At 29.6% G+C, this 17,177-nt stretch overlaps 1 protein-coding gene across 12 annotated transcripts in view; it reads right to left on the bottom strand.

Moving 5' to 3' along the window:
• LpR1 (Lipophorin receptor 1) overlaps positions 1–7,427 on the bottom strand; it is a 117,666-nt gene extending 110,239 nt beyond the window's left edge. For 11 of the 12 annotated variants that reach the window (XR_011780025.1, XR_011780026.1, XM_040712144.2 and 8 more), the window contains exons 1-2: positions 7,144–7,427; positions 1,849–1,965 (exon numbers count right to left, since the gene is read on the bottom strand). Coding sequence is in view for 9 of the 12 variants with exons in the window: in XM_040712144.2 (XP_040568078.1) it covers positions 1,849–1,965; positions 7,144–7,210 (184 nt within the window). In the remaining 3 variants the exon portion in view is untranslated. The remainder of the gene's footprint in view (positions 1–1,848; positions 1,966–7,143) is intronic. The other variant, XM_040712146.2, reaches the window with a different exon arrangement.
• Between the last annotated feature and the right edge of the window lie 9,750 nt (positions 7,428–17,177).

Raw genomic sequence — 17,177 nt, 5'->3', positions numbered from 1 at the left:
AATATTGCCAAATAATACTAATGTAAAGACTCGATTCAAGACAAATTTTTTCGGTTCAGTCTTAAGTCATTTATTCTTGAATAATTTGTACTGAATTTTAGTACAGATCGCGATCTCAGAGCGTAGACCAAAATTTAAACGATTTCAAATCATGAACGATTTTTTTCCTATCTTGATTATGAACTTACAAATATAATTTATGCAACATATTTAGCTTCATAAAACGTTATTGTGCCAACCTTCATAACTTTTAAAAATACATGACGTCATCAACAATTCATCTATAGAATTGACCTAGACTGAATTTTAAATGAATCAGATTTTTTTTTTTTTTGCAGGACCGATCCAAACATAATTTTTCTTTGGGACTGATGTCAGACCAAATTTATCTTTGAGACAGGTCCAGACAAAATTTCTTTAACCCTCCATTAGTGAACAGTATACTAATGGGGGTTCCACAAACCAAATTAATTCGGTCCACTAACACTCTCAGACTGGTCTAGGATTTTCAAACCGAAACCCAACACTAAAAATAATACATACTATAAAGTTGTTCATATGTTTTTTAAAAGGAAGAAGAAGAGGACATTAAATTAAGTATTCATTAACAAAAAATAGTGATTTAACTACTAATGGCTTTAGTGAAATCAGAAATAGATAGCCGACATAAAAAAATGCGACATAAATCATGTCTTTCATATCCTTTCATTTTAGTTCCTCTCTCCTCTTCTAATACTTATTGTCTTTTTTTCTTCGTCTTTCACAGGCTTAGCTTTCTAAAAAGCAAAAGACAAATGCATACATATAGTATACAACAAAAATAGGGCGTCGTATAAATTGTTTTAAACTTAACCCCCTTCTCCCTCACTCCCCCCTTTAACACTACATGGACAACATTTAGTGTATACCTCCTTCAACGACGGAGATGTCATTTTGATATAAAATTACTCAATTTATTACTGGCAAAAAAGCAAGTTATAAAATACTTGCAACTGGACAAGGTATAGAACTAACTTTAGAGGTGCATTTTATCAATATTATCTACTCCAGATCTTATTTTATTATAATAAAGACAAAATTGGCTTTAAAAATATAGAAAAGGCCTACTTAAGAAATCCTCAGTGTTACTCGTCATCTTTCATGGGCACACTCACGCATAGTTACTCAATACTTAAGATGTTATCTCCCCAATATGAAATAATAACAGCCTGAGAAAAAAAAATATGACTCTAAAGCACTACGTGACAGAGCCTTAGTTGTTAAAAAACGCTAGTTGTTAAAAATGAGTCCTCAACTCATATTTTGTAGTATAGAGTGGTATAAAATAAAAACTGACCCAAACGCCAGCGATATTTCATTCATTTTTACATACCATTCTTATACAATTCTATACATTAATTATAACTTTTGTTTTAATATGATGAGCACACTCCATGCTACATGTTAAGTCCCAAAGAGATTTGTAAATTTCTGTGAATAGTACTTAGAATTTATACATTTTTAAAAGGGTTTCATTGTTCAACTGTAAGAGTCGTATGAGAATATATATTCAAAAAAGACATTATGTAGAACAGTATATATATAACAACTTATTGAACATATAGATTTCAAAACCTAACTATAGAATTTTGAGGATTAAAAAGTTAAAGTAAAAAAGTTGTAATGAATTACAATCAAATGTGTGCCTTCTATTTAAAAATCAAAAGTGAAAATGGGTTAAATGACCTATCCGTCTTTTTAGCGCTGATAAAGCTTGGAATTACATTGTTTACTCAATTAAAAATTCATTAGACATAATATATAGGCCATATAACTAATTTGCTCGATAGAAAGTGAATACAGCCTTACCAATACAATTCACTTCATCTGAGTTATCCATACAATCATCCAGTCCGTTACATCTCCAGGATTGTGGAATACATTGCTTATTGTCACATTCAAATTTGGTTGTCAAACAATGTGACCCTGAAAAAGAATAATTAATATTAATTTTTTTAAATTATAACAAAAAATAATTTTCATGAAAACAAACCAATTAAAAAATGTGAGCGTTTGATTTTCTGTCTAATACAATGGTTTTTAAACTCATATTTAAAAAAACCTTCTGCCCTTCTTCTCTTACTAAATTGAGCTGTCTTATTTTCGGATTTTTTAATAGTTAAGATAAAATATACAGTCAAATACGGATATAAGTAAAATACGTTTATAGTAAACGTTCTATCAGATATTAACATTGAAATATATAAAATACTTCGCATAGATGAACCACGAAGTAAAAATTCTTTTTTTTTTTTTTTTTATATAAAATTCGTAGGAATTCATGAGAATGAAGATTTCCCATGAGGATTATTCCTTTTTATAGGTACAAATCGTAAGCTGGCCCCTGGATTTATGTTCTGTATGTTTCTTTATAAATTCATTTCACAATCCTTCTCAAACAATCCCGATACATATCATGAATACCTCCCAAAAACACCTTCCACTAAAAGATAAACTAAAAATCCTGAATGATTTGTCAAAAAGAGGATCTAATTAAATACTGGTTGCCTCGAAATGAGGAGTTTCAAAATTGACTTATTTACATAAGTATCCAAAAATTGTGGTTTCTATACACTTTGGAGTTTAAAAAAATCCGGAGATGGTGAATTTTTCAGCTGAAAAATAGCAATTCCCTTGATCCAGATTTGACTGTAATTAAATAAATACATTGTACAATTATATTCATGGAGTTGTAAAAATATGCCCTGCTTGTAAGGATTTTACATTTACTTATCTTGCCCTTTAATTGTGTTACTCAACTAAACACTCATTTTCTACAAATGAATTCAAGCCAAAAAAAAAGATTTTATCCTTAAGCACAGAATCCAAAACTGATTTCCGTTTTATGAAATATCTGGGATTATTGTAATTCGGGACTATTATCGTTCAGAGTCGTATTTTAACCTTAAATCAATCCCCAAAATAAAAGTAGGATTAATAAAATTGATGTTTAAATATGTTTATTTTTCTTGATCTTGTTCTAAACTCGATATATTTCTATTTTTAGGCGGAAAAATGATGAAAAACGACACTATTCTTTAGATCCTGATAACTTATTCATAATTTATAGTGATGAGGAATATCATAGAAAAATATTCAATGTATAACTTTAAAAAAAATCTATTCAAATAGTATGCGATTAAATTTTTGTTGTATTTTTTATTTTTTAGTGATCTCATTTTGAAATATTAAGATTCTCTTCTGATCGCGAATGGATCACTTTATTGTTTCGATCCTGGTATATCATTCCCAAGGAAGGAGTCCACTCTACTTCCTTACAAGGTATGATAGTTTTCTTCGGATGAATTCTCCTCGCGTCGTCCCTCGTGGAATTCGGAATCCCAATTCGAACATGTCTTGAAATTGATTATTTAAATATAAGGATCTTACTTCGATTGCCTCGATCTTCCTTTTACGACGCATGACGTAATGCAATTGACATTGAAATTGGAAAAAATATTTTGATAATTTTGACTATTTGCTAGTATACCAGCATAAAAAATGGGATCCCTACAAAATGGAACAAAAATTGTTAGAGATGGATATTTTTTTAAATTATATATTGAATTTTTTTTCTTGAATATAAGTTATAATATTCTTCATCACTTTGTTTTATGAATATAAGGGTCTAAAGAAGATTGTCGTTTTTTATCATTTTTTACCCTAAAAATGGAAATATATATCGAGTTCAGAACAAGATACAGTATCAATAAAAACACTTTTACATAAGTTACTTTTCTTAATAATCTTATATTTAATTTGGGGGTTGTTTTAAGAGTAAAAACTGACTCTGAACAATAATAATTCCAAATTACTAAAATCTCAGATATTTCAAAATTCAGATGACTGAAAGAAAAACTGAGATAAAGTTTGTATTCTTTGCTCATAGATAAATTTAAATATTGTTTTCTTTTAGTTATGTGTACAAATTATTTTTTTATAATTAACATAAATTTATGTACAATACCAACTTTGTCTGTAAATATAAATATATTTCAGGACAATAGCAACCTTTACTGACAAGTTTAGTAGTTTTTCTAATTTAAATATCCAATCCTTTTTAGCATCAATTAGAATATTTAATATTTATTGTTGTGCAAAATAGTTCATCTATAAAATGAACCCTTATTCTAGTGAACTCTTCTAGGTAGTGGTAAAATTTGTATTTATTGTACGTTTCATTTGTATTTGAAACTAATAATGTCAGCAAATGTGAGTAACTTACAATTTTATTCATAAGTTTAAGGCGTACCACCTCTGAATGGACCTCAAATGCTACAATTTTTGGCACAAAAATATACTTTCACTATTAGAACAGCTTGAGATACTCAGAGAATGAAAATATAGCATTGATTTTTAAGTACACAATAAGAGCTATCCTACTGATGTTATGTCAAAAAAAATTACAGAATGATATGGTAACCCCCCGACAATTTGAAGAAGATCAGCTCAGTTGTCATGAAGTTCCATTAGACAAGCTACAAGTAGCTTAGATAAGAAAGAAATATACACAAATCTCATTTCGTATCTAGCAAGGGAAGTTATGATTTATTCCTATCTAAAATCTCAATTCTACTTAAGTCCAATGAGGAATAACACTTATCCCCATAAATCCTCAGTGATTGACGCTTTCATGGGGTTACGAACTTTAATTATTAAGGATTAGACATTTAAGAATAAAGAAATATGATAATATATTCGGAGAATCAAAGACATTAGTCAGATTGCAAATTCAAGTCAAGTTTCGCGTCTTGGAACTCGATTCCGAATAGTGTCGCAAGTCTTTTACTTCAATTCGAGTATTAATTTGCAGTTTAAAGAGACAAAAAAGTCTTATTCAAGTTTTAGTCCCAAACTCTGATTTTGTCATCTTCCATATTAATATTCCATGATATGAAAATATAAATGACACCTAAATACTTAGAATGATTTGAAATGATGGTTTTTTGTAACTGTTGAATATAATATGTCGTTTAAATTAGATATAAACCCGCGACTGGTGTCAGAGTCCCGAGTATTGCTTGACGTTACATTTAAAGATCCACAAGTGAATCTTATAACAATAGAACACATACATTGTCAAATAAAAATGTAATTTCAGAAAATATATTCTGTATTACAAATAAGTATACAAATTTGCATAATAAGTGGGATAATCTATCTATAGTATGTAATTTAAGCAACTGAACAAAATGAGGTAACATGAAATTTTAAAAGGTGTACAGCTAAATAATCACCTATGACCTACATATATAGGTAGATGAATCACACCGTAAAGAAATAGTAGATTAATACTTTTAACTTGCAATTAAAAACTAGAGTGCAACATCTGGGGTAAGAAACACTTATCAAATTAATATGTGAATGACCAGTTGAAAATGAAATAACCGTATTATATATACATGCCGGCCAATATTTCATAGATATATTTTTTGTCAATTATAGGCATTGTATTCAAATTTTTGGGATGAGTTAAGTTAAGATACTCAATAATTTCAGTTTAAAGTTTAGAACCTTGATTTGAATTTTAAAAATAATATTGGGCCCGATATGGTCTTTTAAATCAAATCAATCTTATTCTTTGATTTGTTGCAATCAATTTAGTCTACTTCAAGGCAATTTGCCTACGCCTCCAAAGAGATAATAATTATTATAACTAGATGATAGAAATTGACGATAATTTGTTGAAGAATACAAATATAATCCACACTCAACTTAGAGAAAAATAATTTTAACTAGCTTTTATGTTGACGGTCGCAGTTATTTGATCTAAGATACAGTTTTGGAAATACGAAAAATATCATATTTTTTGCATATAGTATGTTGTGTGTAAGTTGATACTTGTATAATAAGCAAATTGTACGAATTGCAATTAAAGAATGAGATTAATAATTTTAAATTAAAAATTAACCATACTTGTAATGAAGATAAAGCAATAATAGGACATTTTTTAAATGGTAAATATATTGATGGTGGAATTGTTCATATAAATTACAAGTATACAAGTATTTTGTAATACATTATAAAGTTCAAATACACACAGCTATTTTACCCGTAAATACGTAATAACTAAGTAATTTTGATGAATCAAAATGAAATGATATCATTGACTAAAAGTTGGTAATTAAATTGACGGAGTTTTCAATTAAATAAGACGTTATGAAAATCCACAAATTATAACTTGGATAATTTGTTTATACAAATTTGATCTTGCACTAAAAATATATTTATTCAGGGAAAATCACACACTTTTATTAGTTGGATAATATATGCACATTATGTTAGAAATGAGATTTGCCTTGATTGATAGATCAATGGTTGAGTATTAAGAATCATCAACCTACTCAAACGGGAGTTTTACAATCATGACAATTAGAACAATTTTCGATAAATTTGCACAACGGATGAGCGACTGTTTTCCTAATTGACTAATATGTATGTATATAAATTGATCCAAGACAGTTGGGCTACAACATACATTTTAAATTGATGAGTTAATATTGAATATGTATGAATATAAATTCTATTGACGTATTTGACTGAGGAAATCCGTTAGCAATTAGGTAGGTTTTTGTAGAAAAAAACCAATTGGAATTTCAGTTGTAATATAGATATAAAAATACTCAAACGCATCTGTCTAGAAATAATAGAAGGGGAACTAAGAACATCCATAAACAGCCAGAGTCCATAGGAATTCAAAATATGGAAGTAAACGCACAACGACAAATGGTTTCGTCTTAGAAATATATGTCATAAGCCAATTTATGATGGAAATACTGCCATGTATTTATAAGAGATCTATATATAAGACACAAAACGTAGTTTGAATTAGAGGCATGTGATTTAAATTACGCAATAAATTATAGTTTGACGTAGGTAAGTGCTACAATGTGATAAACATTTGTACGTCATCAAAGATGGATACCATTCAATGGTGTCTTGTTATATGTAACTATAAATTTCTAAACCAGATAACTTATGTTAGGAATTTATAAATCTAACAACAGTATTTTTATTTTCTATACAAGTATGATATGTTATGGTTAATTCTTCCTCTTTTTTTTCCTGCCTGCTTTATTTTACCGGTGCATGACGTTTTTTTACCTTGAGACACGCCGGTTTCATAAATGAAAACGTGGAAGAATAATAAATATGTTGAGAAACGTATCATTTCTCAGTTTTTATCTATTCTGATGAAATGATCCGATGAAGCACTTATAAAATCACTGAATTTTCTATTAACAACACTCTGAAACAAGTGAATTCTTTTCAAACAATGATAAGAATTAACGCAACGAGGACTTCTCCTCCACTGTGTCAATAAATTGAAACTGTTTAATAAATTTGAACATCATATAATTCAAGGGGGAAAATATCGTACGATGACTATTCCACGCATTCAACGTGCGCTAAAATTGAATAAAAAAATACGCGCCCTCTCTCTTTCGCTTTCTTTTTCCTCACTACCCCATCTCGTCCTTCCTGTAAAATTATATTTCTGTTTCTAATTTTTTTTTTCTCCTATGGAACCCTCTATTTAACTACAAAATGGGCTCTTCCAAGAGTCACAATAATTAAAAATGTTGTTAAAGTTATGTGTGTAGATAAATTTCCTCCTATATATTCATTATTATTATAAACAGCAGCTAGGACTATCTTATTTATTTATTGACACTCTTTATTTAGGATGAGGTCCATTAGTATGAATTAAACTATTACATTACCACATGTGAAGAGTATAAGATTTCCCCCCTCTATACCGAAACTTTGCGAATAATATTGGGATTTCCCCATGAATTTGCTTTAATAAATAATATTATATTAAATTATTTTCTCCTCATTACAAAATAGTTTTCTTGCAATGGAGTTTGATGTTTCGAAGCTCTATAGAATAACAGTTAGAGATAGAGATAGGCTTTGGAAACTGCCTCAAGGAATAAAAAATCAGTTATCCTCCGATTTCTTGTACAAAGTTACTACTCTACCAATTAGAGCCTGAAAGTGATATTTACGTACACTTAATAAAGTGTTTTCACTCAAGTCATAAGCTGCACCATAATTGAAGTAGACGCCATCATAGGACAGGGCACAAAGTTGAACAATGAAAATGAACAAATTTCCAATTTAATAGTTCATTATTTAAAATATGAAAATAAGATTGTTGATATGTGGATAAGGATTTAATAACAACTGTTTAACACATATTAAATCCTATTATATAATAAACTTGGTAATAAAGGTATATTTTATGATAAAAATTACGGATTTATGTCCATAATTTTCCTCAATCCATTTTGAAATCCAAGTACATAGCAATAGTGCACTATTTTGCTTAATATAAACAAAAAGGATATTTATTGTTATAAAACATAATTGTTTAGCCCCCCAAAATGGTCAACACCAAGAATGTTAACGTAACATGAAAACCCTCAATAACCCCTATCTGTTGGCACTTAACATTTGTAAGTCTATGTAATTTTGTTCGGTTGTGGCTTGACCTAAATTCCACTATATATTATGTTGTACTGTATTTATTTTCCCCATCTCTCCTTCTTCCCCATTTATTTAACATTTGATATAATACGCCTTTTAAGTGTTGTATTCTTAAGACATTCATATTTCTTAGTGTTGGGTTTCGGTTTGAATGTCCTGGACCGATCTGAGAACTTAATGATTTTTTTGTTGACTGAACTAATTTGGCACTTTTATTTCTCTAAATAAAATAGGATCCGGATTACGGTTACATTTTTAATTGCTGATTGTTGATACCGAAACAATAAATAACCCAATTTTATTACATTTAAAACATAATTATTAGTTATCTATTGTAATTTTGATTACCTTTTTAAATAAAAAAGACTTTTTTTATTTAAAAAAATCCCCCCAAAAAAAAAAAGAAAAATAATAATAATAATAATGATATAACTTTGAGCATCCATCTTTTAATATATTTAATAAATAACATTTTTTTTGGTTTCGCTAATTTGGTTGACGTCCTTAGCATTTGACGTTGCAACTTTGCATACTAAATACATAATTTTTTTCTTTTTACTTGATAAAGACTATAACGATAAATTGAGTAAATTGTCATCAATTTATGACGTGATTGAAAAGAAACTGTCCTACACTTTGAATTGGTTTCAGGGTCTCTTTAAGCTTATGTAAAAGTAGTTCTGTTGTTTTTTATTCTAATGAAAATATCATAGCCCACACATTAGATCGGATCTAGGAAAAATCGCTCGGGGGAAGACTCGCCTTCTTTTATTTAATGTAAATAATAATCTCACTTATATAATGACTAATTAATAGATAGCAATTTTTTTCTCTTTTTTTTATAAATTTTACAAAATTTGCGATCCCATGACATTTTGTTTTTAGTTCATTTTTGTATGGAAATAATTTTGATCTTACTTATAAAAACCTGTATAAAAAATGAACTTTGGCCTTTTAAAGAAAAAAAACCTGAATTATTTTTTGGTTTTTTAATAATAATTTTTTGAGGAAGAATTATTTAAATTTTATTTCCCCTATAAAAAGTGATGAAAATCGTTAGCATTGCAGCTGTCACAAGCGGGGGAGGGGATTATATTTAAGGGCACAGGCAAGAATTGCTCCGATATACTCCGAGTCCAAATTATGACTCCTCAAAAAATCAGCCTCAAGGTTACTCTCCGTCTTGTATGGGCGCATCCAAATATTCAATCCTAGTTTTGTGTATAATTGTACAATTTGTATTAGAAAAGGAGATAATGTAATAACGAAAACAGCTTAGAAATAAAAAAGTCACTCTTCAGTTTGCCCACTTAAAACAACAGGCGAGCTAACAAATGCTAACAAATCACTGCTCTTAATATTTGTAACATAACAGTGTTACAAGAGCTCTCTTTAATGGCAAGTGGAAGGGCAAAAAATAAAATGAATACCTTGATAAAATGAATGGTGTGAAAGGAACCCATTTCTTTAATTAGAGGTTATCCAAAAAGTAGGGCATTAATAAAAAAAAATTCAACATTCTGTCAAAAACTTAAAAGTTTTCCCCTTATTTTTTTAGAGGAGTTTTATAAGTAGGGATGTTAATATTGGGTATTTATTGGTGATCACAAATCAAAATGAAAGTATTTGTAGATTAGAACAAAATATGTGTGTTTTTTTTTTAATTATTCCTCTCTATTTTGTAAAATTCTAACGTAAGAGCGAACAAGGAGCACTCTAGATAGAAGGATCTCTGGCATAAGATATGTCGTTTATCAAAGTTACTATATTTTTTAAGACACTCCCTCAGACATGGGTTTTACTCTCACCACAATTTAAACAATAGCAATGCTTGTAGTTTAGTCATATACATCGAGATCTTGATATTTTCTCATGAATTACACAATGTAAAAAGTTCGAAAATCATTTCCATATACATGTTTTAGGTGTGACAGAATCTCGGCCACCGCACCAATAGATAAGAAATTTTTGAAATCAATTTATACTCACAAACCTATATATAAATCGTTTATTTTTTTATTTTTTTTTATAGAGCACACATTTTATCACTATTTCATATAAAGACAATTTTATTTATAAAATATTACGAAAACTTTGTCTCTTATGCTTGTTTATGCCTCCTAGATGGTAGTTTTCAAAAAGAATGAAATCTTGTAAAATTTTCAATCCGAAACGTTACTCGTTACAAGAGAATGCAGAATGTTTTTTGTGTGTGTGTGTGTGTGCTGACATTTGTTTTATAAACGCCAAATTTGACAAAAAAACTTATTTGAAAAATTTAAGCGTTAATTTTTTTCCCAAGCTACTAAATTTCAACAAATAACCTTCTTTTTATAATTGGAATTTTGTTTTGAGATAGACGCTATACTAGCTATGAATATTAATTTATATATATATAACTGTTTTAATTGCTGATTCTATAAACAGCTCGTATGCCGGTAAATTTTATTCTAATACGTATGTATGGTGCATACCTTTGGAGTTTTATCACTTTCAAGAAAGATATGAAGCGGGAACAATTCAATTAAACAGTTGTATAAAAAAACATAAATATACCATTTAACTTAATATAAATTTGTTAAACAAAAAATATCAGAAAGTTTTTTTTTAGACATAAATTCTTTTCAAATAAATCAACCCCTCCCAATTTTACTCGAAAAAAAAATCAAGTGATATTATAAGTAGGTCCCCAATAAATATATTTGTACATATACACACATGAAATGATGTCAAGGCCATTGAAAACGCATAATCCATTACAAAAATACAAGGTCATATTAAATTACCTAAAGCAATGGAATATTATGTAGTATTAAGGTTAAGATTGAAGGAATTCATGACTTAAAAAATAAAGTCCTACATAACAATATAGTCAATACAATTTTATTCGTATGCTTCTAAAATTGTTTTATAAATTATGGTGCAACTTGATTTATATGGTTGATTTTTAAGGAATATAATTAAAAATTACAATTTGGTATTTACCCATTTATTTAAAGACTTTTTGAATCAAATTGATTTGTCTTTAGAACATTAAAAACGAGTCATATATAGAAATGGGACACTTAACATAATGTTATGAATCAATAATTGCAGAGTCAAATTATGTCAAAGGATATATACATAACTACTTGTGTTGGGTTTCAATCTGAAACTCTAGACTGGTGTAAGACCACTAAAATTTTAAGTAATTTGATCTAACTTCGATCTAGACTAGTCACGTTGTATAATATAAAAATGTCATTTTTTTAGAAAAGTAATTTTTTGTTCTCGGTTTGCATTTCAGTTAACGTAAATTTCAATCAACGGTCTGAATGTCGGTCTATGATTTGAATTTAGGTTCAAGGTCTAGAATAAATCACAAAGGACCGAAACGGAAAAAAAAATCGTGTTCGGAATGAATTTCAGCACTAATAAGTATTAATTACAGAGCCGGTATAAAAAAAATTGGGCTCCACAAACATACAATAATAAATCTTTTCTAAAAAAAGGTAATTTCGCATAAAAAGAGTATCGCATATAAAAACAAGACAAAGTTAAATCAAATTAAAAAAAAAGTGAAAAGGTACACATACGTTTATTTTTATCTTAGGCTACAGTTGAAATAAAAACAGTACTGATTGGGTACAAAATCTACCCTTAAATAATAACCCAATTTTTTTTTCAATATTACGTACAAATGAATAAACGACAAATGCAATCCATTTGAAATGACGTTACAAATAATCAAAGAAGACATGTTCAACATCATTAAGTTAATTGCATTGTTGATGGTAATGTATACACACATAGATACCCATGAAATCAATTACTATATCTGCGTCGTCAATGTGGAAATAATAATCACACCAGCAGTGATTGAACAATGACTATATCATTTCATGAAAAATAATTCATAATTGTATATAGTAGTACTATATACGAGTATATAGCCTGTCAACTCAAAAGCATGCTTCATTGACTCTTGAGGCAAACAAGAACTCTTGGACCATTATAAATTTGAACGTGTCGAGCATCCTTATGAAGGGTAGACGTCACAATGGGTGAGTCTGAGGGTTGCAAGTCTTTCTTCATATACTTTATAGAAATATGTATCAACAATTTGTAACTGTGTAAATATTTACAATAGTAGAAAAAAAAATTCCAATTGCCTATTAAACCAAAGACAGAATCCATACATGTAAATCCGCTGTGTCTTTTAGCTGGCCCGGTAATTTTTAATTGGTAGTATAATGAACGAATTTTATTTTCTTTAGCAGTTGTCATTATTATTTAATTCTTGAGTAGTGAACATCCCTTTTATAAATATATTCAATTATATTCAAAACCTGATTGAACGTTCGTGTGTGCTCATAAAAGACGGAGTGGAGTGTAACCTTGAGGATAATTAATTAATTGAGGATAATGAGTTATAATTGTAAGTTCTTGTCGGACTTAGAATAGAATTGGGAATTAAAATCGAAGTAATTCTAGCAAATGTCCTTTTTATATCCTTTTTTTCCTTCCTCTCTTGCCACAGCTGATTGTCGGTGATCTAATGAAATGTTATGAGCATTATTGTTTCTCTCCTCCAAAACATTCTTCAAATTGTGAGGGTTACCATGTTTATTTTCAGTTTATTTTTTGTTTTAGCTTGCCCATTTCACACTGGATATTCACCTCTAGCAATATCTCTTTGGAGTTTCCCTGGATTTACTATTTAGGAGAGAAGACAAGGTGACACTTTACTTTCGTCATTTCAGACGAGTGTTTGTTCAAGATAATGAATGGATTTATACGGATGGCGTCTTGTCTGGCCCAAGTCTCTTTACTCCTTTGTCCACTATGCAGATAGGACTCTCATGCTTCAGATCCTCAAACAAGGCTTCCTGATGTCCTTTTTTGTAGATCCATAACTTCAATGGCTATACAAAACTGTGCTGGGGGTCCATGAGCTTGGTTTTCAAACTATTTACATAAGCTTCTAATTTTATTGACGTACAGGATGTTTTTCGCATTTATCAGAGCTTTTTAATTATTAAAATACGTTCTTCTTCTAGAACACCAAATGAAGATTTACTGGATCACCTGCAGCCTTTCTTTTACTCCCTTTGAACATGGACCAAATTTGAGTAAGTGGGTTATACAAGGAACTACTATATATGTGGATACAGCGCCCACAATAAGGTTTGAATTGCTCTAAATACCAAAAAAATGTACTTTTATTGTTTTGTTTATTCCTAATAATGTTCTGGAGTCTAAGTATTTTATGGATGGAAAGAATCTTCCTCAATTTATAATTTAATATTGATAGCTTTATTATTATTTTTTTTTTTTTCAAGAGTGTATATGGATTAAAATTTGTGTTCTTGTCCAAAATATCGTCAATTTATATCAACAAATTATTATTATTATTAGCCCATTGGAGGAGCCGTAAATTGTAATTCAATTTGCCAAAATTGAACGTCATAATAAATGAAGAAAAAATTAATACCTATATTTTTAAATAAAAGGCCATATTGGTGTCAATATAAGTTTTATAAATCAAATGAAGGTTCTAAACTAATAGCCCAAATTATTAAGTACCTAATTCATCCTACAAATTTGAAGTTAAAGCATATAATGGACCCAAATATACTATGAAATATTAAGAAAATAGTTGTACTTTTTTTTTGTTCTAGATTGATTGTATGTTGACATATCACATATTTGATATTATTCATTGATTATACATTTTAGTTATTATTTAAAAAATTAGCTATGTATCCGTTACTCTATTATAATTTATGTGGAATGACAACATATTCGTTGACCTTGATACATGTAAATTGGCATGAAGCCAACTTCGATCTGGTCGATTAATCTTTTTCAAATCAGGATTTGATTCAATGTAAGGACATTTATAAAAGAATATGTCATTTCGACAAAGATCTAATGTGGGTCAGGAGTGCTCGCGTTCGGAAAATTTGTACTAGGATTGCTCGCATTGGGAAAATTCGTATAGGATAAAGTTCGCGCGCCGAAAGACTTGTCTTCTTTTATTTAATATAAATAACAATCTCACTTATGTAATGACTAATGTCATCGAACCGGAGCCAAAATATTGATAAATATATGATTAATGAAAAATAAACAAACACGACAGAATTTGAATAGATGGAATACTAATTACTTAATTATCCATTAGCAATTATTATTAGACTTTCAACATGATGTATTATTGGTGGGACGCCCAAGCATAACATCATAAGAACAGTGATTTCCCCTTTGTTGTGAGCCAGGATCTTTCAGTAGAAAAGGGGGTTAAATGTGATGAGGCAAATCACTATGAGGATTCGAGGAGGCACTCAAAGATCGGATCGTAGGAGAGCAGGAAGAAATGAGCGATGTAAGGGAGGAAAAATGCTCAGTACATTTGCAGTAACCTGGAATTGAACTTTACAGCTGTATTATGTACATTTTGATTGATACTCAATGTTTTCTCCATCTTCAGATCCGTAACTACCGGTGTGTGTGGGATCAAGGTTGTTCCCTTATCATTGTTGCAGTTGAAGCAATTCCAGTTCTTGAACTGCTAGAACTGGAACCTTACAACGACGAACTAAGACCGGAACTGAGACTGCAATATATGTATTATCGGTCTCGGTTCTTGTGCTTTTCTTCCTATAAAGAAAATACAATATATATAATAAAAATAAATTAACTTAAGTCAATAAGTCAATTTTCTAAGTTATTTTTGTGTAATTGCAGCGTTTTCCGATGATTTTTTTCGTCACCAGGGTGATACAGTTGTATCTTAGTTCCAAATAGCTAAGGGCTTCTTATGGATCTGTCAAAGTGATTTTATGTACATGACAGTGTAAATAAAAAAAGTAAGGGGTGGGGTTGATTATTGATCCAGGTCCGCTACAAAGCTTGTCGGGGCCCTATAATATGATAACTATAATATTTCTTAAGCCAGTGTTTCCCAAACTTTACTAAGCCAAACCTCCCCCTACACTAATAAATTTTTAGCTGAGACCCATTTATATTAGTTTTCGTTACCCCTGTTGGAACTTAAGACACTACTCACTCTGCTTATAAGGTAGCTGTGGCCCTGTTTGTATCGAACATCATTTCCTGGGTCCGAATTTTCTAGCGACGCCCCTTGTTTTAAGTGTCTATAACCAAACGGATCCTGTATAAAAATGAACCGAGACCGATAAAGCTGAACCGAGACCAAAATCGTTGAAATGAAAACCCCGAGACTGGGACCGATATAACCACTGAACTTGAACCGGGCACAACCTCGTGTGGAGTGCTACATCTACCCCTCTAACTATAGGCTTGTTATCAAATTTTGTCGAAAAAGAAAAAGATTTTAACGAAAAAACTTTTGTTGTTATCACAATTTTTTAATTTACAATGTATATTATGTACAATATACATATTTTGTTAAAGACTTATTGATAAATGAAAATAATAATGTAGAAGATGGAGCTGAATTTGGTAGTAGCTTCGAGTATTTTTATTTTTTTAATTTCCAAAGCTGTTACCATTATTCTTTGATTCTTTTAAGAGATAACATATTATTAGAAGTGATGCTAATCCTTAGATTTTTTAGTTCGCCAGTTTTTTTGGAGTTGGCAAACTAAAAAAATTGTCTTTTCTTTTCTTAAGCTATTATTTAGCTCCTCCTGAGCAGTGAACTTCCTTTTCTTCAACATACAATTATATACAAAACTAGATTGAAGATTTTTTTGTGCTCTTACAAGACGGAGAAGAGAGTAAATTTCAGGATAGTTTGTGGAGTTATAATCGTAAGTACTTGTTGGGTTCAGAGTAGTATTGGGATCGACATCTGAGTATCTCTTGAAATTGTCTTTGTGTATTTCCTTCTCCCTCATCATAAATGATTGTAGCTGATCGAACGGAACGTCATGATAGGTAAGCTGCCAGGATTACCATATTCGATTTTTTTTTTTTTAGATGCTTAAAAAACTAATGATTTTAATTACTAGTTATAAGGTATCTCAAATTAATTAGAAAGTTTATAGACTCTTTTATTAAAAAAAATTTTTTTTATAAAAAATTGTTTGTCTTTTCTATAAAAAAAAGAAAGAAGTTATTTATCAAATATTGTTCTTTGTCACTTATTTAAGATTCTATTTGGCATTGCTAATAAAAAACATTCTTTCCAATTTTTTGAAGATTTATCAAAAAGCCCCCCAAAGAAAAATTATAGTCACTGCCCTAGTTCTCATACAAAAACTGCAGTTTTATGTATACAAAACTTTAAAATCTGTATGAAATACAATACTCAGGTATTTGTATACATATGTACAACGTCTATATCCCTTAGGTCGTGTCATACAATCGCATATCTTGATATACGGAATAATATCTCCCATACTTAATAATATGTCTAGTATAGTAACTTTATCTTTTAAAAAAATAGAAACATGTTTATTAGGGTGGCCTTTAAAAATGAATATTTTATTTTTAATTTTACTTTCCATTTTGTTTCTTCATGGTGGCCCTTGCTTTTTGCCTAATATTAAAAAAAAATTAAAGCAATTTTTTTGTCCATATCTCCAATTTTTTCTAAATATATACACAATAACACATTTTTCTGTAAGCATACATTAATTTGATGCTTATCAATAATAATAGCTTAACAGCCTACT

This window comes from Lepeophtheirus salmonis, chromosome 5, assembly GCF_016086655.4.
Source record: "Lepeophtheirus salmonis chromosome 5, UVic_Lsal_1.4, whole genome shotgun sequence".
Taxonomy (NCBI): domain Eukaryota; kingdom Metazoa; phylum Arthropoda; class Copepoda; order Siphonostomatoida; family Caligidae; genus Lepeophtheirus; species Lepeophtheirus salmonis.
The sequence above is the reverse complement of the archived record's forward strand: the minus strand, read 5'-3'. Positions and strand labels throughout refer to the sequence as shown.